This window comes from Hippopotamus amphibius, chromosome 8 (assembly GCF_030028045.1).
Source record: "Hippopotamus amphibius kiboko isolate mHipAmp2 chromosome 8, mHipAmp2.hap2, whole genome shotgun sequence".
In the NCBI taxonomy this organism is placed as follows: Eukaryota; Metazoa; Chordata; class Mammalia; order Artiodactyla; family Hippopotamidae; genus Hippopotamus; species Hippopotamus amphibius.
Window position 1 is genome coordinate 1,542,578 of NC_080193.1, and position 22,830 is coordinate 1,565,407.

Here is a 22,830-nt window from a genome sequence, read left to right on the forward strand (position 1 = left end):
ACGGGGAAACACCCACCCTGTCTGGGAACAAAACCCCCTCGCACATAACACCACTTCCAGGAAGCCCACCGAGAGGTGCACAGATAAACCCTCAGCGAGGCTGCGGGTGCGTCTGGCTAAGCTGTGGAGCCTCAAAGAGCACAGGCCTCCAGGGGTGCCCACTTGGGGCTGCCGCCAGAAACAAGCCCAACAGCTGGTTCTGCACCGGCCCACCTGGGCTCCGTTTGGCTCAGGTCGGGGCCAGGCACGGGAGCGGCGGCGATGTCCCCCGCCCTGGGAATACTGAAGAGGTGGCCAGGACACCCACGTCCACGGTGGAACTCCAGCTGCAGGGGAAGGGGTGGTGCGGGCCCGGGGAGGGCAGGGGTCTCCAGAAGCCGACCCAGGACCCCACACAGCCTGTGCTTCTCCTGGGGGGCCTGCCCCGCCCCCCCACCCGCCGACCCTCCCCAACCCCCACACACCCCCCTTAAACGCACCGGTTCCAAGTCCTGGAGGCTGCGTTTGCCCCTTGTAGGACTCCCCCTCTCCCCCCCACCGCTGGCTGGGAGCAGCCCCACCTGTGAAAGCAGGGCTCAGCTGCTCCGGCTCTTCCGCATAAGGAAGGCGCTGGCATCAGTAGCCCACTTCGTGTTAAGAATAGACACTAATAATACTCAGTCACCCCTCCCGGCGGGCGGTGGGGCCGGGGGAGAGCGCCCTCAGCCCGGCAGCATCTCCCCAGGACGCCCTGGCTCGCCCAGGAGCCCCCGCGCCTCCAGAATTCCAGTGGCTGCTACAGACCCAGTGCAACCCTGTGCCCTACAGAGGGGACACCGAGGCCCAGGGATGCACAGACAACGACCCACGGACAAAGCTGGGGCTTGAGAAAGGGGACCGAGGTTTCCAGACCAGTGTTCCCCGCTAGGGGCCCTCTTGGGACTGTGACCTGAAGAGGAAGCGGGCCAGGAGTCTCGGAGGCCGAAGGTGCCTCGTCCAGAGGGGAGGATGGCTCTGTGCCCAGGGGTCCCACGAGGCCAGCCTCCCGAGGTGAGAGGACAGGGGTCCCTTGACCCCCCACCACAACCTGAGGGCTGGCTGATCCCTGTGCTGGGAGGGGCCGACGAGGGGGCACCCGGCTCCCAGAAGGCAGGGCCTTCAGGTTAGCTACAGGAACACCTGGTCACCTGGCCACCGAAGTCTCTCTGAATCACAGTGAGCACGCTTAAGGTGCTTCCTACCACGAGCCCCTGAGGGAGGCACTGGCCGCGTGCTCTCAGCCACTTCAGCCCTGCTGGGAGAGGGGGAAACGCTGAGGCTGCAGGGGGTGCACCCCCTGCCTTCCCGCAGGACCGGCCTGAGGAGGGGCTCTCATGGCCCCCGCTTCCCTGGGTGCGGAGAGCGGAGGCTCCCTCGGTGCAGCTGGGATCCGCGTGCGCCCTGCACAGCCCGCCCTGGGCCCTGCGGCTGCAGGGGGGCCCTGACCGCCTCCACAGGACCGTGGCCTGGGGGGCCCGGCGCCAAGTCCCCCCCAGTGACAGTCTCTAAGACCTCAGCTAAGCCACCCACTGCCCTTCCCAGACCTGCCAGCTTCCGCCTGGGGCAGCCTGCCCACCATGGGGAGCCCAGGTCCTCCTACCAGAGACCCCTCTCCCTGGGCCCTGACCTCTGCCTGGAGCCCTGGCCCCACGCTCTGCATCCAACTCCACACCCACTCGATGAGACAGGCAGGCGGGCTGTGGGAAGAGCAAGGCGGTGGAGGCCACCACCCAGGGGCAGAGGACAGACTCCCAGTGGCATCCCCCCTGCCTCGCAACACAGCCAGAGACCCCCAGGCTGCCTCGGCCTTGCACAGCCCCTTAGGTGTGTTTCCTGACGAAACCAATTCAACCACCAACACACAAGACCTTCTGAAACATTCCAAACAGCAGCAAGGACCCGCCCACTGGCGAAGCTGAGTCCCTCAGCCTGGGGTCCAGTCAGGGCCGTGAGCGGCAGGGCCGGGCGGCAGGAGGGCCACGGTCACCCCGACTCCGGAGCCCCGTGGTCCGGCCCGGGCCACACGCTCATCGGCACATCGCAAAGGCAGAAAGAACTCTTCCGGGAAGAAATCTGGCCGAAATCATGCCACCCTGACAAAATAAATCCTGCTTTTGTAAAAACCGGAACATGCTATCGGAACGCGTCACAGGCCCGGCAGTTCCAGCCTTGCCTAAAGCTGTTTAAGGCACTTGAATGGCTTATTTACACCACCTGGAAAAGTGTGTGTTTCCATCCTGATTTAGGGAAAAAAAAATCTAGTAATACTGCATAAGAAGTCACTCCAAAAAAAAAAAAAAATCAATACTTAACTTTTCTAAGGAACAGGATAAATGCTGAGCTCTGCTTAAGTTACATGACACAACGGGTCCTCTTGGCACTGACAGAACAGGGACAAAACCTGAAATACTGCTTCTGAATTAGACTTTTCCCTGGAAAAAAAAGACCACAAACAAGACACACGCGTCTTTGTCTGAGAGTCCCCTCCCTGGTGCACGAGGGGCGAGCGGGGACCACAGAGGTCACCAGTGGGCACCGCAGATCAGACCTCTGGAGCCCCTTCTCTTCTGCACGGGGTCACCCTCCCTCACTCGGGAAGCCACTCAGCTCGGCCAGGACCCACCAAGCACCAGGACCCACCGGGCACGTCTGTTCACACAAGCCCTCCCAATGACGGGCAGTGAGGGGCACATGGGAGACCTTTGCTGGATGCCCAGGGAGCTTGAAAATGTCTGTGGCTCCTGGTTCTGCCCGAGGGTCCCCCACGCAGCGTCCTGCTACCCCACATGCACGCCCAGTGTCTTTGGTCTGACGGCGGCTGCCGCCCGAAGCCTCCGGTCCCACCCCGCCTGATGGGGTCCAGAGCCTGTCCACTTCCCGGGCTCCTTCTCCCCATGAGGTCTCTTTCTCGGGCTTCCCGCCATCCCACGGTCGTCCCACTGTCTGCCAAGAGCAGGGCACCACGCCCCCGGCAGCCACCAGGACGGGGCGACGCAAGCTGGGCCAGAGGCCGTGGGGGAAGCGCGGTGTGGGTGGCGTCGCCTGCCCCCTCCTGCCGGGGCCTAAGGCATCCATGGGGGAGGAGCACGGGGGCAGGGGCCCCGGACCTCCGAGCTTCGCGGCGGGGCGTCAGTCTCTGGCTCCAGCAGGTCTCGGGGGTCCCGGAGGAAGACCACCAGGACTGTGATGTTGTCATGGGAGCCCCGCTCCCGGGCAGCAGCCACCAGCGCCTCGGCCACGTGCAGCCCGCTGCCTTGCTGCCCAGCCAGGTGGCTCCGCACGAGGCCGGCCACCTCCTGGTGGGGGACCACGTCGAAGAAGCCATCGCAGGCCAGCAGCAGGTAGTCCTCGGAGCCCGTCAGCTCCCGTGAGGCCGCGTCCGCCTCCCCAGACACGTAGGGCTTCTGGAAGACATCCCCTGGGCACGGGAGAGAGTGGTGAGGGCCGCGCCCCCGCGGCCCTCCCTGCCCTCCCCCACCCCAAACACAGGGTGAAAACGCAGCTCGGCGAGGTGCCCAGTGCTCCGATGGAACAGGGCAGGCCGACGTGACAGATTCACCCTGTGTCCCCGCGGGCAGCGTCAGAACCCAGCAAGGCCAGAGAGCAGCTCCCGCAAGAGCTGCCTCACCTGAGAGGGCACAGAGGCCGAGGACCCGTCCGGGTGCGGCCCTGGCCCTCCCCAGCCCCCACGGCCCCCTGCGCAACGGGCACCTCCGCCGAGTCAGGACCCTGGCCGCGCCTCCTGCTCACCGCCCCGCCCCCCCATCGCGGGAGAGGACGGGGCACAGCCTCCACCCTGCCCTCGGCTCCTGGCTCCTCTCCTCCTCTCGCCTCCCCGCAGGGCTTCCCGCTGGTCCCCTCCCCCGAGCTGCCCCGACAGTCACTTCTCCCCAGGGCGGGAGCCAGACACAAAGCTGCCCCACGGTCCCCTCTGCGGTCCTTCGGAAGGCGCCCGACCCCTCCCAGCCTCCACCTGGGCCACCCCCTGGGGTCCAGCTGTAAGGAAGGCACCAGAACCTTTCAGGAGGCTGGGAGGGGCCGGGGCCACATCGTGGGGGTGGGGGTGGGGCAGTAAGAGAGCGATTTCTCAGCCCTGGCGGGGGGTCTGAGCCCCAGACGGAGGCCTGGCAGCCACAGGAGAAGATAGTGTGGGGAAGGGGTGCTGCTTTTCTCACTTTTTTTAAGACAGAAGAAAGAATCACCACCACGAGTCGGGGAGGGGAGAACGAGCCTCAGGGACGGACCACCTAAAACCGACTTTCAGCACAGACAGCAGCTGACGCGGCTTTCCTCCTGAGAAGCTGTCTGAACGAACATAACTTCGGCCGCAATTATCTGTGCGGCATGCAGCGTCCACGGTGTCGGCACCTGTGCTCTGGCTTCACCGGAGCCCCTTCGCCCCCCGACGGACGCGCTGGTGACGCTGCCGCCCCACGACCGCACAGTGAGCGCGGGCCCGGCGCCCTCCCACCCCTCACCTCCTTACCGACGGCTCTGGAGACGGCCAGGGTCCCGTTGACCCTCCAGCAGTCCATGTGGGACACGAAGCCGCCCAGCGCCTCGATGCGGTCCCTCTCGTCCTGCGGAGACAGCCAGGGTGAGCCGGGCGTGCCGGCGGGGTGCCCGCGCTGCCCGAGGGGGGACCAGCTGGCTTCCGAGGCAGCGCTGGGAGCCGTGGCTTTCACCAACCCCCAAGGGAGGCGTCGGTGAGGCAGTGAGACATGACGCGTAGCCTGCCTCATCCCAAAGATGCAGGAACGGCTGAGCAGGGGACGGCGACAACGCAGACGGACGGCCCGTCCCCGAGCAGCCCCTCGGGGTCCGGGAAACGCTCACGGCAGCGGAAAGAGCCAGAGCCCAGGGCTCCACGCGAGGACGCTGCCCCTCCCTCACGGCAGCCACTCGGCAGGGCTGGAGGAAGCCTGCACCAGGCCCTGGGCGAGCCGTGCCCCGGGGTCCCGCCCTTCTCACCCCACCCCACCCAGGTGCCGTCCAGCTGCACAAAGGACTACGGTGCTGCAGGCCAAAGCAGAGCACAGAGGCCTGGTCCAGCCATGAGTCCTAACAACCGCTCCAGTCCCACAGGAGAGGTTTCCCAGACCCACGCCCGCTGCCTGCAGAGTGGCAGCACAGCGTCCGTGCTGCAGCAAGACCCACGTGCCCCATGTCGGCCGCTGCAGCTCCCACCCCTGTCACCTCGCCTGGCCCAGGGTGGGGCATCCTGGGGCTCGGGGCACCGCTAGTCTTGCCTCCTGCCTCCTGGGATACCCGCCACCTCGGCTGCCCTCCCACCTCATCCTCCCCACCTGCCTGAAACAGCTTCTCCGAGGCCCAGCCCAGAGCCGGTGGCCTGTGGGTGGGTTCCCAGCGGCTCCGCTCAGCAAGGCCCAGGCCCGTGGCTGCGTCTCCTGCGCCACCCACCAGGCTGCGCTCTCCTGCTTCCCCCCACCTCTGATGGGACCTGCCCAATCTCCTGCCTCACCCTCCCACCTGCAGACCCCGCAGCTCCACGCGTGGCCCCTGGGCTCATGTCCCCAGCCCTGCCCGTCTTCATGGGGTGTCCTGCCAGCCCCTCCAGGCCCTGTACTCCCAGGAAGCATCCCACCTCAGGCTCCCTGGCCCTCAGACCAAAGGCATCACCGCCCTTAGACGTCCAAGGCCTCTCTGACTCCCCATCCCACAGCCTGGACTCCTCCTCTGTCCCTTCCGCCTTGACAGGCAGGTCCTCCCCACAGCTAGCCGGTGACTGCAGTGGCCTCTGTGACCCAGCCCTCAGCTCGCCCCTCCGCTGGTCTGATCATTCCAGAAGCTGCCAGCTTCCGTACACGGTGCCTCCTGCCACAGGAGCGGCAGCTGTGAGTGGCTCCACGGCTGGCCCTGGCCTATGCTGCTCTCTCCTGGGTCCCAGCCCTGCCCCGCCAGACCCACACCTGCCTTGGGCTCTGACTCTGGCTTCTTGCCATTCATTTCCACATCTCCCAGCACCCTGTCCACATCCTGCAGCTCTCAGCCCCAGGTCTGGTTCCTTCCAGCTCCGACTTGGCGTCCCTTCCTGCCCCCCTCCCCGCCCACAGTCCAGGTGGCCAACCGCTCCCCACCTGTGCGCAGAATGGGACCCTGCCGGTTATCCCACTTCCTGGGCTGCCTCCCGGGCAGAGGGCCCGGTCCTCCCCCACGGCTCTGGGCTCCGTGTCGCTGTGACAGGAAAGGCTCAAGCAGGACTCCGGCGGCTGACGCCCCAAGCTCTAGGAGACCTCAGCCACTCGAGGCAGGCGGGGAGCCCACCCTGGAAGGGCGCCGGGAGTTTCCTGGGAAGGTGGCCCAGGGCCCCTTTACGTCCCAGTGCCCCGCCCGCCCGCCCAGATGCCCTTACCTGCCGCTCGGGTCTGTGTGGCTCCATCAGCTTCACCACCTGCCCCTGCCGCACCAGCACCACCTGGGAGTCCCCGAGCCAGGCCACGTGCAGGGTGCCCCCCACGATGAGCGCACACACCCCCGTGGTGCCGCTCTGCAGCCGCTGCAGGGAGAGGGCGCACACGCGTGAGGACGGCGAGGCCAAACGCCGACCCGCAACAGCGCTCGGCGGGAAACAGGAGCGGACGGATGCTCGGGGGGGCGCGCAGCGGGAGGGGGGCGCGTGCATCCAGTCAGCAGCGCGGACTCTGCCGCCGCGGTGTCAGAACGCAGACGGACAGGCGGCTGTCTGGGGGGTGGGCAGGGTGAGGGACATGTCTGTTACCCTGGGGAGGGGCACACAGGCCTAGACGCGTGCCAGAACCTACCAGATGGTACTGTTTGGACCTGTGGAGCCTCTTACGTGTTGACTACATCTCAGCAAAGGAGTTTTAATAATCACAGCCTAAGCTAAACACCTGCTCCAGAGAACCCTCTCTCGACTCTTGAGAGGCAGCCCTGAGCTCCCGGGTGGCTGGGCCCCCACCTCACGGTCCTAGCCGCTGGGGGGTTTTCTGCTCAGATGCAAAGTCCAGCCTCGTGGATTCCGGTGACGGTACCTCCTGTCCCCCCCACCCCCACCCCATGTCTCCTCTTGAGCCATGTCCACTGGGCCAGGCTGAGCTCCCTGGGCCTGCTTCCCGACCTCTGGAACGGACAGGAGCTTCGTATCCACCGTTCGGGGCTGCTGGGAGGACCCCCGAGGTGTGGAGGCGAGGTTCCGTGGGCAGTAAGGTCACACAAGGGCTGGACGTGCCCTTTCTTCTTTCAGACACAGACTGCTGACGCCAATAGCCTCAGGAGCCCCTCCTGGGACAGCGGGGGTGGGGGTGTCAGGCAGACCTCGTGTTGCTGCTTTGCGCTACCGCCCTTTGCAGATGGTGCGTTTTTTACAAATGGAAGGGTTGTAGCAACCTGCGTCGAGCAAGTTTACGGGTGCCAGGTTTCCAACAGCATTTGCTCACCTCCCGCCTCTGTGGCACATTTTGGTAGCTGCTGCGATATTTCAAACCTTGTTGTTTTTGTTATCCTCTGTCACGGTGCCCTGTGATCAGTCATCTCTGACGTCACTGCTGCAGAAAGATCGCACCTCGAAGGTTCAGGTGACGGCCGGCGTTTCTCAGCAATGAGGTATGTTTTCTTAAGTATGTGTGTCGTGTTCCCTTCCATTTCATTTTATTTATTTTTTGGCTGCTCCACGTGGCTTGCGGGATCTCCGTTTTCCAACCAGGGACGGAACCCACGCCCTCAGCACTGAGTGCGCGGAGTCCTAAGCGCTGGACGGCCAGGGAAGCGCCTGCATGTTGCTGTAGACGTGATTGTGCTCCACGCTTATAGACGACGGTGCTGTGTAAACGTGGCTTTTGTCTGCACGCGGAAGCCAAAGCTCTGCGTGACTTGCTTTACCGCGATATGCATGTGAGGCAGGTGGTCTGGAACCAACCCGGCAAGATCTCTGAGGGCTGCCTGCATTGGTGCTGTGGTGTTTTTTTCTGTACTTCATGATGTTTAGACAAACTGAGGGCCTTCTGAATCCTGAGGACAGTGCCCCTCCCGGGGCTAATTCCCAAAGACAGCAAACGTCTACCTGGGGCGTGTGCCTTTCCTGCATGAGCCAGCAGGTCTGAGCCCGTGTCCTCTGCCACCTTCTTGGTCCCTCGCCAGGCCAACGTCTCCCTGGCCTGGATGGCTGGGGAGCCCACACCCCCACCCTCGCAGCCCGCAGCCCGTCCGGCTTATTATCCTAAGCTTGCTGTGACAGGCCTGCCGATGGAAGCCACACTGAAGCCCCGGGGCCATGCTTTCCTCTCTCGGCCTCCTGGCCGACCCCGGTGCTGCCCGTGCGGTCCTGCATGGGGTGGCATCTCCCCTTGGGAACCACAAGGCACACGCCTCCTTGTATGTCATCCCACTGTCCCGGATTAGGAGGAAATCCTGGGTGCATGGAAGACAAGCTGCCCCTCCCCGTGAGGCCTGCACACCCTCTGCTGGAGTGGGGGCAGCCTCACGCTCTTCCAGTCAAACAAGCCCCTTCCAGGCAGGAGTGAAAGGACACGACTGCCAGCAGGGTTCAGCGAGGGCCTTCCACCACCAGCGGCCCCTCCAGCAACCCCTCCTCCACGAGGGAGGCCCGTCTGTGGCTCTCACCTCTCGCCTGGCTTTCCAGAGGAACATCTCGTCGGTGCAGCGGAAGGCTGCTCGCAGGGCCCCCGCAGGGTCAGTGGGCAGCTCCGGCCGTCGGGCAGCGATGGCGTGCACGTGCACAGACGCGTACCTCGCGGCGTCCACCCCTCCGTGCCCGTCGAACACGGCAAAGTAGGCGCGGTCCACAGAGTCCTGACGGGGAGCGCCGTGGGGGTCACAGTCCTGCCGGCCCCGTGCCTGCCCGAGGCCACGACCCGGGCAGAGGCTCTGGTCTTGGGTGGAGCCGGGCGCTGCTGGGACAGCGCAGCCTCCACCCGACAGGCCACGTCCTGGGAGAGGACGACCCTCAGGAGCCTCAGCTTCCATTCTGGGCCCGGCGGCGGGGGCGGGGAATGAGGGGCGAGGTGCCAGGCGGCTCCCGGAGGGTGGGGGGAGCAGGCTCAGCAGGCAGGAGCCCCGGTGGACGTGGTGCCCGGGGAAGCCCGGGGCCAGGAGCACTGGGCCCCTGAGCCGGGCCTCCCAGACCCGGGGAAGGTTCTCTGAGAGCTGTCAGCACCTCGGCACCCCCACCCCCGACGGCAGCTGTGGACGTCCCTCCCCCCTCGGCCCCGGCCCGCAGCCCCGCTCGCACCCGGGGTCCCCCCCGCAACTCCCCCCACCCCTACGCCCCGCCCCGGGCCCCCCACCTCGGGCGGAGGGCTCACCGACAGGCCGAAGAGCGGGTTGAAGGCCGGGAGGCACACGTGCCGGTCCTCCATCCTGCGGCGGGCGTTGCGGATGGCGTGCACGGAGACCAGCCACGGCCGCGGCGTGACCCGGGCCGCCACGGGCACCTGCTTCTGCCACCGGCTGCACGTTTCCCAGAGATGGGCGAAGAGGCTCCGCGCCAGGCCCGTGGCATCCAGCACTGAGGGGCAGGATGGGGGCTGTCAGGGAAGCACCACTGCGGGCCCTCGGGGGCTCCTCGGCCCCCTGCCCGTGGCCCCTGCAGCCTGTCACTGTCACCGCCCGGTGCCTCCCGCGCACAGCAGCCTGCAAAACCACGCGCACAGCCCGTGGTATCAGCATGAGAGGTGTCTGGTTTAGCAACATACACGAGGCGCACCCCCCCACCCCCGCCCAAAGAAAGAACCAGAAATGCAAAGATAACTTAAGAACAAGTACAGAATCATTTATAATTGTGCATTAATTAGAAACAATATACATCCAACGACAGAGTACATTATGGTCTGTTCTCCCAACAAAGAATTAAGCTGCTGTTAAAAATGATTTTTGCAACTAAACATGCAACTGTCATTCAGCCCAACAACTGCACCCCAGGGCTCGTATCCCAGAGAAACGAGGACTCGTTCACAAGAGACCTGTGCCCGGTGGTCCCAGCCGTGTGGTCTGCAACAGCCGAAAGCAGGAATCGGCCCAGACGTTCTTTCAACGGGTGGATGATAAACAAACTCCTGTACGTCACACCCCGAACCGCGCTCAGTGGAAAGAAGGAAAGAGCTACTGACACAGAGACCTGGGTGAATCTCAGGGGACCACGCTCAGCGGAAAAGGCCAATCCTGTGTGATTCCACTTACTACACGCACCCTTGAAACGACAAGATTATAGAAATGGAGACGGGTGGCTGTCAGGGGCGAGGGGGGCCATAAAGATAACACGACATCTTTGTAGGATGAAACTATGTCAAGATCACGGTCATGATATTTCACTAGTTTTCGAGATGTCACTGTTGGGGGAAGCAGGATAAAGAGGCAGGGGGTCCCTCACTATTATTTCTCATAGCTGCACGTGAAAACTGCTACAGTTACCTGAGTATAAAGTTTAATTTAAAAAAGTTAAAGGGCTGAATGAATTGGGAGATTGGGATACCAAATAGTACACTCTAAATATATGCAGTTTATTGTATGTTAACTGTATCTCAATAAAAGTCCTTAAAAAAAAAGTTAAAGGGTTAAACAGAAATAGACTTTGCGAGCATATGAAACGCTCATGTCACGATGTCAAAAAAAATTTATATTAAGAAAAAATGTGAAAAGAAAAAAGAAAAAAAGGGAGCACATTCCACATAAGGTTTGATCACGAGAGTGCGAAAAGCCTGCGACCGCCTGGGCCCAGCAGACAAGAGGCAGGAAAGGCATAAACCCCACAAGGTCAGCAGACCATGTCCGCAGGCCTGGGTCGCAGGTGATGCTTTTCCTTAAGGACTTTTGTACTTTCCCCATTTTCCATCGCGAACAGGGGCTGCTTTTAAAATACATCCATAGACGTTTTGATACTTATCCCTTGAGGACAGGGCCCAATCCCATCCCCTTGAGGGCAACAGGAGGACCTCAGCCCCCAGATCCCTGTTGTCTCTCAGCTCACGGGAGACACCCGGACACGGCTCAAGGGGCGGAGTGGCTGGAGGCCACACGGAGGTCTCAGTCACACCTCCGCCCTCGGGTGGTGATTCTGTAACACCCCAGTGTTTTGCAAGAATGGCTTCGAGAGAGACGGACTTGGCTGCATTCCACTCCCATGGCAGGGGTGAGCTGATGAGGGCGGCGGGCCCAGGCCTGCGTGGAGGGCAGGGCGGGCCGCGATGTCCTCCCCTTCCCCAGCCCGCGGAGACCCCCCAGCCTGGCTCTGGGGTGTCAGGCGCACACAGGTCCTTCCTGCCAGCAGGTGGCGCCGACGCCCCGCCGGACACGGGGTGGGGGGGGTGCGGGGGGAGGCTCTGCAGGGGACAAAGGCAGCCTGTCGCCTGCCGCAGGAATGCGGGGCTGGGCGGGGGCGGCTGGGGAGTCAGGGAAGAGGGCAGGGGATGAGGCCACGTGTGCCCCCTTCCTTGCTCTGCCCTCCTTGTGGCACCGTGTGAGGTGCTGGAGTGCCAGGTAAGGGTCTGCAGTGCATAAATGGACCAGGTCCACACCCTGTGCACTAAAATTCCGCTACACGTCAATTATGTCTCAATAAAATAACCACAAATGGCAACAAAGTAACACAGTCAGGTAGGAAATGGCAGAGGAGGGGAAGCTGGCGGAGGCTCTGCCGCCCGCTGCCGGGCTGGACCCCGGGACCCACCCTGCTTCTCTGCCGGCAGGCCCGCAGCCCTGGCGCCTTCTCCAGCCAGTGTGGGGGGACCGAGCCCCTGCTCAGGCGGGGCCCACCTGACACCCCGCTACGGCCCAGCCCGTAGGCCCTCACTCTCCGCAGCTCTGGTCCAACGGGAACCAACTTTTGAGTGGAATACAGTCAGAAGGCACTACCAGGAAAGGGGCAGAAAGGCCTGCAAAACGAGGGCCCTGCCGGATCTCAGGCTCCCTCCCGGCCTGGGCTCCTCTGGCCGCTGACCACTGGCCCAGGAGCAGGTGCCTCTCAGGGATGCTCGAACCTCCACCTGATGGGGTCCCAACCTGGATCAGCTGAGACACGGCCCGAGCTCTGCATTTCCTGCCACTGGACCCTGGGACCGCTCCCGCGTCACCACCCACGTCACCCACGGGCACCTCCGGCTCCTCCCAGGTGACCCGGGACAGGGCTGTTCGTCTCCTGGGCCGGGGCGCCCACCCCGCCGGCTCCACGCTGGGGAGGCCTCACCCCGCGTCTGGACTCTGCCACCCTGTTGTGAGCACGCGAGCCTGGCGCTGCCCACGACCTTCCCGTCCCCCAGCAACACGGGAAAGGAAAGGGGGGCCAGGGGAGCCCTGACGCCCACCCGCGGCCTGGCCTCTGTCTGGAGAGCCTGTCGCCCGCTAAGCCTGGGCCCCGAGAGGGAGAACTCACGAGTCACAGGGGCCTCCTTCTCGTCGCCATCCTCTTCCACCTCCTCCTGCTCCGGCAACTTCCTGAACTCGGAAAGGTCCGTCTGCAGCAGCCGGGAAACGGCCTCGTGGGCCAGGCAGGCGGCAAGTAGCGGCGGCGCACTCCTGCGGGCATGAACCCGGAGTGAGGGACCCGCTCCTCGCCAGGAGCCGGTACCCCAGGGCCTGCCCCAGGCTCCAGGAAGAGAACCCTGGCCCCTTCCCGCTCCCAGAGGCCCTTCCAGAGGCGGTGACCGCTCACACCCCACGTGCACCCACGACGGGCAGGTCAGCCTCTAGTCCTCAGGGAGCTGGACGGCCGTCCACGTGATACCATTTATGGGGGCCTCGCTGGGGCTGGTGAGGAGGAGGAGTCAGAGACGTGCGCGCTGCACTCACTGGCCTTGGTGGCCTCATGATACCTCCTGGTCCCCAGTACCAGCTGGGGAGCCCTGGGGGTTGGGGACTCCTGTAAGGTGAACTGCGTCTCCCAAGATGTGAGTTACCGTTCTAATCCCGGTGCCTCAGGATGTGACCTTACTTGGAAACGGGGTCACTGCAGATGCAATTCGTTAAAATGAGGCCCCACCGGAGCAGGGTCGGCCCCTAAGCCAGTAATGCTGGTGTCCTTATCGAAAGGGGAAATTCAGACAGAGACCCCCAGGGAGACGCCCTGTGAAGGTGAAGACTGGCGTGCTGAGCCTACAGCCGAGGACCGCCAGCAACCGCCAGAGGGACCAGCCCAGCAACCTCCCACTCGGGACCTCCAGCCTCCAGATCCCAAGACAATAGGGTTCTGTTGTTTAAGCTGCCAGCCCACGGTGTTCCGTCGCGGCGCCCCAGCAAAGGAATCCAGGGAGCGCGGGACCCACAGGCTGTCTGGAAGCCAGGCTGTGTGTAGCCCACAGAGTCCATGGGCGAAGCAGGCCACTGGGGCCACGACCTTGGTGGGGCTTGAAGAGGGACGTGATATCATCCGATTAGGCTTTCTCAGATCTGCCGGGCGTCGCCTCGGAGGGTGGGCCTGGCAGTGGACGGCAGGGGACGGGCAGGGGTTAGGCAGGGGGCCGGACAGGTCCCCAGGGAGTCTCAGGTTCCCGTGAGGTCAGAACACCCGCAGCCAGTGGGTGTGTGGTCTGGGGGGATGAATGGGGTGGGGCAGAGAGCGGCTGGAGCGGCCGGAGGAGTGGGGTGACCCCAGGGGTGCCGCCCAGGGCCGCGTCTGGGAAGCCAGACGTGGCCGGCTGCTTCCAAGGTCAGACAGGCTGCGCAGAGCAGAGCGGAGGGGCCAGTGCAGGCAGACGTGGGAAAGCAAAGGAGGGGATGGGAAGCCTCCGGCACAGGAGAGGGACACCTGGCAGCTCCAGGGCCGGAGGGCCGGAGGCCGGAGAGCAGCACTATCCGAGCGGCCTTCCACGGGCTCCCGGGCCGCCTGCCCAGCCCCCGGCCCCGGGGACCCGCTGCCACCGCGAAGGCCCCTGGCTCCCCGGGCGCGAGGGGTGGCTCCAACCCCTGCAGCCTCTAGGACACATCCTGCCTGTCCCCGAGGGCCGGGCCACGCCCAGGGGGGTGGTGACTGTGCTGGGCTAATACCAGCTTTCCCGACAGCCGGCTGGGCGTCCCCATCCCTCTGGGCGCCCCCGGTGTGTCTACAGCGGGTCTTAGGGACCTACTGGGATGAATGGGTCATTTTCTGAGACGAGAGGGTGACTCAGGGGAGCAGCCTCTGGACCTGCCTTTGAAAAACCACCAAGACACGAGAGGTGCCTTCCTGCCGTGCTGGGATTTCCTGTCAGCCTCTGGGCTTTCCTTCTCCAGGGCAGGAAGACGGGTGAGGGGCGAGGCCTTGGCTGCTTCCTGCAGGCCTGTGAGTCCCGCTGGGGGCAGGGAGGTGGTTTCCAGCCATGGGGAGCAGACCATGCCTGGCTACGGGCCCTGGCCTGGCTTCCTGGCCGCCCTCCCATCTCATCCAGGGGTCCCGCCCAGGGCCCTGAAGCCCCAGAAGATGTCAGCAACGCCTCGAAATGAGAACTGCTCTGGTCCGGCCCACCTCGGGGTTTCCAAGGAGCCTGCAGTCTAGCAGCTGAGATGAAAATGCACATCAGTGGGTACAGTGTCAGGGATGCAGAGCTTGGGGACCTGAGAGGTGACCGCTGACGAGAAGGGGGGTGAACAGGAGGTAAACCACTGTAGCCCTGACCCCATGATCTGACTTCTGGACAGTCTCACGCAGGGTTCCACTTACAACCTGGAAAACCACGTGGGCCAACATGCTCAGGCCGAGACAGCCAAGAGCCTGCACACGAGCTGCCGGGACGTGTGGGTGGGGGGCCCCGACCACGAGACACGTGTACACATTTAACGTGTGGATGTCTGTCTACACAGGAAAGAAATACTATGGAAAGACAAAAATGATGGAAAATAAATCCACTAAAACGGCTGGAAAATATGAGACTTTAAAATATCACATTTTAAGAACCTTCAAGGTTGGGAATTCCCTGTCTAGTAAAGGCTCTGTGCTCTCACTGCTGAGGCCCAGGTTCAATCCCTGGTCAGGGAACCAAGATCCCGAAAGCCAGGTAGCACGCCCCACCCCACCCCGCAAAAAAAAAGAGAGAAAATCCTTCAAGGTGGGGTCACGGGGCCTACAGGGGCCATGGGCGCCCCCTGTACCAGCCCCGCCAGCCTCAGGCTCTGGGGCTGTGACCGCTGACCTCCCCCGTCACCCATGGTCTCAGGCCTGCTCTGTCATCTGCTAACCAACGGGAGCACATTCACCACCTGCGCCCAGGGCCTGGCGCTCTACCCCTCCCGGCCTTGCCCGCCGCCTGGCCTCGAGGGGCCCCGCTCCAACTTGAGAGCTTCCCTTGCTTGAGGGGGAAACTTGAGGCACCTGCCCTCCCCATAACTCAATTCACCCCCACAAGGCCCTGCCCACACGGGCCCCTTGGACGGACCCCTGATTTCTCCAGCCCAGGCCCCTCCCTGGGCAGGAGGCTCCCCTCATCCTCCTCGGGCCTGGCAGGGGCACCAGCCCTGCCCAGTGGCTGCTGGGGGCTCAGGGGCCCTCAGCGTTCCTCCTGTCCCCCGAGTGCCGCTGCGGTGGCTGGTGGGAGCCTGGCCTGTCTCTCCTACGTCCAGCACCCTGACCCCCAACGTGGCCTTGTCAGGCCCAGGCCCGCTCAGCTCCGTGGATCTGCTTTATGCCACCTGCCTCTGAAATGTTTCCCCAAAGCAGAACAAAGCCGCCAGCAGTACTCCCTGCACACACCACATCGAGGCACAGGCCACCGGCGTATCCTCCTGGGTTCGGTGCACGTGACCCTGCAGCAGGCCCACAGCCTTCACGCCCCCACGGCCAACTGTGATGGGTGCCACCAAGCAGGCGCCCTGGGGGGCGCATGGGGGTGGAGCTGACCTGCCGCGAAGAAAGCGCACGCGGGGACTCAGGGACGTGGGACGCCAGCGCAGAGGCCGGGGCATGTCCCAGCACCGCGGTGACCCAGTGACTAGGGACGGTGGGTGCGGCCCCTGGGGAAGGACGAGGTTCACAGAGGCCGTGTGGCCCACTGGCCCTCGCCCACGAGCCTCCCATGTGGGCTGCTGGTGGTGCGTGGCTCTCCATCTCCCCCGAAACCTGCCAAGCTGGCTGTGCCCCGCTCTGAACCTCGTCTTCATGGGCTGTGGAACACGGACAGTGCCACCACCTCTCAGGTCCCGGTGGCCAGGGGAGAGTGCGGCCCGTGTGCTGCCCTGACCACCGTGCCTCAGACCAGTCTCTCAGCCTCTGCCTCCCCATCTGCGAGGCGGGACAGGAACGGGACCTACCGCTAGCACCTGTCCGGGGTTGAACTGTGTCCCCCGAAAAGGTCCGCTGAAGTCCTAACCCAGCGGCTCAGGACGTGACCCTGTTTGGGATCAGCGTCTTACCAGGTGTAAGCAGGGCGTCCTTACAAGAAGAGAAGAGACAGACAGGGAGGACGCCTGGTGACAATGACGGCTAGTCTGGGGCGATGTGTCCACAGGCCAGGGCACACTCGGGACCAGAAGACACCAGAAGCTAAGAGGAAGGCCTGGAGCGGCCACGGGTGCTTCTGTGGCTCTAGGCCGCCCGGTCTGCGGTGCCTGGTCACGGCAGCCCTGGGAAACCCACGCGGCGGGCAAGGGAGCTCCGTGCAGAGCACGGTCAGCAGGAGCAGAAGCGCGGGCTGAAGGCTGCCAGGGTCGCGGTCGTGCCCCGTGCCCCCCACCCTGGGCCCCTGTCCCGGTGCCTGCACTGCTCCGGCGCCCGCACCCTCACCTGCTGCTCAGGAAGCCCAGTGCCAGCTCGGCCAGCTCACCCTCCACCTCCTCCTGGCTCAGCACCGTCGCCGGGACCTTCCATGGCAAAGGGCTCTCCGGACCCAGCGGGGCCGGGAAGTCACGGAGAAGCGCGTCCAGGAAGCCGGGGGTCTCCTCTGCCGTCTGGCTGTTCTGCTGTGGGGCTCCCGAGGCCATGCCCAGAGCACCCCGGGGGGGCTGCTGCCGGGGCCGCTGGTCTTCACTCTGGGGAGAGACGCGAGGGTTGGCAAGAACACGGCCGGTCATGCCCTGCGCTGGGGGTACGCGTGCCCTTGGCCTGCAGCGCTGCCTGCCTTGCTTTCTCTGCTTCCCCTTGGAGCATCGTGGGGCGGGGGCTGTACCAAGCCTGGGGTTCCGGGCAGAAGGGCGGGGCCGCCTGGCCTCGCACACAGTCCTGGGGCCTACGTAGGAGAGACCACCGGAAGAGCCCCGAGGAGCGGCAGCAGCAGACAGAGCCCAGGGCAGAGGGGTGTCCTGAAGGAGGAGGAGGGCGTGCTCCTGGCAGAGGACGGCTGGTGTGGCCACAGACAGGCAGGAGAGGGACCCAGCGCCAGGCCATGGAGGCAGGTGGACACGGCCAGAGCAGGGGCTCCGCCTGACCCAGGACCCGGGCAACTGGGAGGTGAGGAGGGCAGGCCACTGGGCCTGGGCGCCTTGAAGTCAAGCCCACTGTGGGGCAGGGACACCTGATAGCACAGGGGCAGGGCCATTGTGCAGAGGGCGGGTGGGCAGGTGGGAAACAGAGAATTAACCCAGGAGACTCAGGGCCTTTGGGACGTGGTCACACCTTAAATCCTCCCAGGAGGAGTCCCAGGCCTCCCGAAGCTTGAAAGGTTTGACCTCGTCCCCAGACGCCCCGATGGTCCTGGGCTTCACACAGGCTGGAGGATGGGGGTGCAGGGGGCCCACCACCCCCTGAGGATCAGCTCCTAACTCAGCACAAGTCTCCTGGAAGAAGTCAGGACAGGCAGATGAGCAGGCGAGGGGGAGGGGAAGCAAGTTGTGTCATCAGCGGAGGGTCTGGAGGGCAAAGGGTGGCGCGCAAAGGGGGTAAACTAAGAAACACAGGGACTTCCCTGGCGGCCCAGTGGTCAGGGCTCGGTGCTGAGGGCCCGGGTTCACTTGGTGGTCAGTGGTCGGGGAACTAAGATCCTACAAGGTATGTGGGGGCGGGGGGAGGGAGGGAAGAAGGAAGGGAAAACCTCTCTCATCTGTCAGAAAGAACTGGGAGTTCATTTCAGGAAGTAGACACACGAATAACACAGAAACTGGGCTGCTTGTGATGGAAGGTTCTGGGGACAGGCTCACACGGTCACCCCTCCCGTATGTCTGCTCACAAGTGAGCGCACACAACGTGGCCCCAGGCAAAAAGCAAACAGGGAAACACATAAAGGACATAAAACAAAGAACAATCGGGTGAGAGCAGGCCAGACGCTGCGTTCTAACCATGACAGTAAGACTATGAGATGGGGGACCCGGCCTGGCCAGGCTCCGTGGGGGTGGGGAGGGCCGCGGGGAGGGGGCGGCCAGGCCGGGCTGGCCTGAGCCGATGGCAAACAACAGGAAGGTGGCGTGAACTTCCCAGGAAGCTCGGATGCCCTTGGGCAGAGAAAGAGACCAAGCTGCCTCTTCTGTCTGTGAACTGCTCCAGCCTGTTGCTTAGAGGAGAAAAATGTGAGTGACGCAGAGCTACCCCCAGGCAACACTGGCCCCAGCCACCTCCCCTGCAATTCTCAGTGTAAACAAATACTCCAGGCCCTGGAATCGCTGGCTGCCCAAAGCATGCTCTTTAGATATGGGATTAAGGGCAAACGGGCAGATGGCACTCACTGACCTCCCAGGGCATGTGGGAGGGCCCAGAGCCGGAAGCAAAGCACCAAATTCAGGCCCTTCTCCTTCAACCTCACTGCCAGTGGTGGGGTTTTTTTGGGACGCTGTTCCCTGGGCGCAGACCCCAGTCCCCTGAGTCTGTTTCTCTGGGGGTTGGCACCCGCCCCCGCCGCACCTAGGCCTGGTCTCTGCTGTGCCCCTGTGCCCACCCCCCGACGCCCAGGCGTGACTGCACCTGAGGGGTGTGGGCTGGCTACTCTCACAGCCTGGCCCAGCCCCTCCCTTGCTGGACAGGTGGGCGTCCCCAGGACCCACCAGGCTTGTCTTCCCATCACCTGGCAGAGCAAAGGGCCGGGGAATGAGCCAGGACACGGCTTTCCTTCTCTGCGGCCAGCTGGGCCCCAGGACAAGAGTAACTTCCTTCCTTGCCCAACCTCTTCTCAACCAGCTCCTGGATCTGTGACCTACCCCAGCTTCTATGAGCCCGGGGACGAGATGACAGCAGGAGGGAGAAACTCCTGCCCAAAGGGGCCCAGAGGCAGCCCTGGGAAAGCCAGGAGGGGCGCAGGCAGGGCCGTAGCCCTGAGCTCTCCCAGGACCAACTGAGGAACCACTCACTTGGAAGGAAGGCCGGAGGCCAGCAGGCAGGCAGTGGGACGGGGGGACGCAGCAAGGCCGGGCCTGGTGTGGGGGTCCTGACCAGGGAGCTGGTGAGAGGCTGGGCGGGGTGGCGGTGGAGGAGAGACTCGCGCGGGAAGACCTGGGGTGGGCGCGGGAGGCACACCGGGCCGCCAGCCCCCACTGCCACCTGCTCCAACAGTCTGGCCAAACGTGGCCCGCGGCCAGGTCCTCCAGCTCCTGGAACGACACCCCTCTGCACAGCTCGTCAGTGGGAATAACGGGCTGCGGCCGCCGCCCTCCGAGCGCCATTCTTCTATCACCTCTTCCCACCTCCCAGTACCCTGTGTTATCACCCCCAGGCTGCAGCGGGCAGGCCGGTCACCCACCCGGGTTCCCAGTCCCGCCAGAGCCCAGCTGCTACCTGGATGGAACCCCGCCCACCCCTCATGGGCCTCTGACCCCGAGGCTGGCCGCTCCCAGGCCCCTCATTTCTGCGCCCACCATCAGGGTGCACCCCCGAGAGCTCCAGTCCCGCCTCTGCTGAAAGCCCCACACGCCAGCCATCCTCATGGCTCTACAGCACTTTAGCTCGCACCTGACTTGTAAAAGCCCAGTTTTCTTTTTTTTTCCATTAAAAATTTTATTCTTTAGTTTACGCATTTTGACTCAGAAGCTCAGCTAATGCGTGTCTGTACAACCGTGTTTTCTCTGCAGTATTGGACAAGTGTGCTGTCCTGTTTGACTTCAGAACAGGAGTGAAGAGAGACAGCCATCTTTAGGAAAGGAAACTGCATCATTGTTGCAAAAGTATCACATCCACTGTTAACAGTTTTCTACAAGTGAGAGTCTTACTTCTTCATTCATAAACAACCACTGGGAACAGTATGCTGCAAACCCTTCCAGATCTTTTCCTATGCATATATACTTTTCTTTTTAAAAGCTTATGGTAAACTATACATAACATACAATTTATCATTCTACCAATTTTTAAGTGTACCGTTCTGCTGCATTAAGCGCATTCACACTGCTGTGCAAACACCACTTTTCACAGGTTTGACTCCTCACAAGATATACGCTGCACCCCCATGCCCCGTCTCTCAGGGGTAACACAGCCCTCCACGCAAGGCCGGCAAGTGTGACGGCAGAGGGAAGGTGTCAGCCTCCTCCTAATACCCCCAGTGGGTGGTGAGGGCTGCGAGGTACAGCCTGAAGCCTGGCCCCTGGAAAGAGGAAGCTGAGACGCTCTGCTGCAGGTGGTGGGCAGCAGACAGCTTCTAAGGACAGGGCTGGCTGCGGGCCCCATGGCAAAGGAATTCCAGGAACGCAGGTGTGGAGGTTTGCAGAGTGGTCTGCGTCCCGTTTACCCCTCACAAGTGTGCCGAGGACACGCTGCTGGACTCAGCCACGTCGCCATGAAAAAGCAGGCTCAGGGAGGGTCAGCAACCCCATGAGGCCACACAGGCAGGAAATGGCAAAGCCGGAATCAGGTGGGGTCTTCCCGTGCCTTTGTCACTTCCAGCCCGGTTGCAAGAGGAAGCGTGAAATGTGACAATGGGCCGGATATGCAGCAAAAGCCAGACTGAGCCTCGCGGTCTATCTCCCCTGGTGGGAGCAGAGCTCAACCACAGAACCTGCGCCAGGGGGGAATGTCGTGAGGCCATGTGTCACTCAGCACATGTGTCCGCCGAGTGGAAGGCTGCGGGGAGGGGGCCGTCACCACGGACCAGGCCCCACTATGTCCGGCCCTGCACGAAAATGCCTACAGTCGGGTGCCATTTCTCCCTATCGCACAGAGAGGCCAAGCGGCTTGCCTGAACTCACACAGCGCTGTGCTGCAGCCCAAGGCCGGCCCACCTGAGGCTCGCTCTCGTCCACGTCTGGCTAAAGCTGCCGCAGCCCGAGCACTGGCTCTAATGAGAACACCTCACGTCCACCTGGGGGAAGGCCGCGCGCGGCAGGCCAGCGGCGGGGGCGCCGGGGCAGAGCCGCAGTCCGGCAGAGGCGGGGCGGCCGGGGCCTCGGGGACCGGGGCGAGCCGCCCCTCCGCCCCCCGCCCCGCGTCGGCGCGCAGCCCCCAGGCCCGCCCGGGCCCCCGGCGCCCGCCGCCGCCCCGCTCCGCGGCCTCCTCGCGGCCCCCCATCCCGGCCTCCCCAGCCCCCGGCACGCGCCCGGGTCCCCGCGGGCCTCACCTGCCGCCCCGCCGCCCGGCGCCCGCGAGCCGCTCCCGGCCGGCCCCGCCCACTTCCCGTCCGGCCGCCGCGGGCGCCGCGCAGGCGCAGGCGGACCCGGGCGGGGGGGGGGGGCGGGGCCGGCCTCGGCTGCCCCCTGGCGGCCGGTGGGGCGCGCGGGCGGCCGCACCTGGAGGGCGAGCGCACCCGAGACCGGCGTCCCGGCCAGGGCGGCGGGTCCCCACCCGCGGGGCCGCGGCGGGCGGGGCGGCGCCCGGAGACGAAGCAGCCCGCGCAGTCAACGGCCGGGCAGCGGCGGAGCAGGGATGCGTGCCCACACCGCCCAGGGCCCGCGACACTTTCAGGGACCGTCAGCTTCCAACGGCTGCCACGACAATTGCCGCAAACTTACATTTAGTGCCTACGGGTCTGGAGGTCAGAAGCTCGCAAGATCTCGGTGGGCTGAGGTCAAGGGTCATCAGGACGCCTTCCTTCCTGGGGCCTCCGGGGGAGAACGTTTTCCCTCCTTTTTAGCTTCTAACTGCCCCGCCCCTTGGCTCACGGCCCCTCCCACCTTCAAAGCCAGACCCAAAAGGATGTTTCAAAGGCAGACGAGCAACCCTGATCCCCCCTGCAGCCGTCATTCCCCTCTGCCACGTCACCTAACATCGGCACAGTTCCAGCACAAGTACCTGGACATCTTTGGGGGTCATTTTTCCATCACCCTAGAAGCCCATGAAAATATATATATATTTTCTGGCCGCAGCATGCAGCTTGCAGGCTCTTAGCTCCCCAACCAGGGATCGAACCTGTGCCCCCTGCAGTAGACGTGCAGAGTCCTAACCACTGGGCTGTAGGGGAATTTCCCTGAAAATGTTTTAACGCAGGAAGAGATAATCAACTTTTAGGTCAACGAAAATGCTTTAATATATAACATTAATACATTCATCTTCATATCAATGCAGGTGTAAAGCAGAGCCCTCAGCAGCCCCACCGGGGCCCTGCCCACCTGACCCCCAGGCCCACGCATGGCCTGCGTCCGTCCCAGGAACTAAGGGTCACTAACAGGAGGGTCTGGAGAACTAGCAGTCGGCCGACTTGAAGGCGGGGTGTCTGCGCAGAGGAAGCAGGGTGGAGGGGCGCTGCTCACGCCCTCCCCCGCCTCCCCCTTCCTAGATCCTGTAACGCCCCCCCAGTCAGTGTGGTGACCCCAGCAAGGCCCGCGGCTACTTCTTACGACCTGTGACCTTGAACAAGGCCCTTAGCTGCCCTGCGCCCAGTTTTTATAGCAGAAAAGCGGGGACAATAGCAACCAACCTACCTCCTGGGGCTGCTGTGAGACCCCCTGAGACCACCCGCATCAGAATGCGTGTGGGGCGAAGCCTGAGACCGTCAGTGCGGGTGGGGTGGTCCTGGGACAGGCCTCCTCGACGGGGCCCACCCTAGACTCCTCGGAGCACTGACCCCATTT

General features: G+C 63.7%; 2 protein-coding genes across 6 annotated transcripts; one reads left to right on the forward strand and one right to left on the reverse strand.

Moving 5' to 3' along the window:
• Nucleotides 1-470: 470 nt before the first annotated feature.
• PPM1F (protein phosphatase, Mg2+/Mn2+ dependent 1F) lies at nt 471-21,911 on the reverse strand. 5 transcript variants are annotated; one of them, XM_057746915.1, is made up of 10 exons: nt 21,381-21,408; nt 19,189-19,428; nt 17,528-17,688; nt 16,700-16,944; nt 12,383-12,525; nt 9,321-9,523; nt 8,620-8,808; nt 6,392-6,535; nt 4,505-4,598; nt 471-3,436 (listed from the first exon to the last, which is right to left on the reverse strand). In XM_057746915.1, exons 4-10 carry the CDS (start codon nt 16,894-16,896, stop codon nt 3,081-3,083), a joined length of 1,326 nt encoding a protein of 441 aa, XP_057602898.1. In that variant the 5' UTR covers nt 16,897-16,944; nt 17,528-17,688; nt 19,189-19,428; nt 21,381-21,408; the 3' UTR covers nt 471-3,080. The 5 variants fall into 5 exon arrangements, with proteins under 5 accessions (XP_057602898.1, XP_057602897.1, XP_057602900.1 ...); XM_057746914.1 differs by lacking the exon at nt 19,189-19,428 and having other exon boundaries at nt 21,381-21,422; XM_057746917.1 differs by lacking the exons at nt 17,528-17,688; nt 19,189-19,428; nt 21,381-21,408 and adding an exon at nt 21,772-21,911.
• LOC130858439 (collagen alpha-1(III) chain-like) lies at nt 20,838-22,605 on the forward strand. Its single transcript, XM_057744849.1, has 3 exons — nt 20,838-20,842; nt 21,079-21,816; nt 22,536-22,605. The coding sequence occupies exons 1-3, from the start codon at nt 20,838-20,840 to the stop codon at nt 22,603-22,605; spliced, it is 813 nt and encodes a 270-aa protein (XP_057600832.1).
• The last annotated feature ends 225 nt before the right edge of the window (nt 22,606-22,830 follow it).

Coding starts and splice junctions, on each gene's coding strand:
- PPM1F (XM_057746917.1), bottom strand. CDS start 16,896: ATGGCCTCGGGAGCCCCACAGCAGAACAGCCAGACGGCAGAGGAGACC. Junction 6,536..8,619: donor TCTGGAAAGCCAGGCGAGAG/GTGAGAGCCACA, acceptor CTCTCCCTGCAG/CGGCTGCAGAGCGGCACCAC. Junction 3,437..4,504: donor GGCCGTCTCCAGAGCCGTCG/GTAAGGAGGTGA, acceptor TCCCGTGCCCAG/GGGATGTCTTCCAGAAGCCC.
- LOC130858439 (XM_057744849.1), top strand. Junction 21,817..22,535: donor CAGAAGCTCGCAAGATCTCG/GTGGGCTGAGGT, acceptor CCCCCTTCCTAG/ATCCTGTAACGCCCCCCCAG.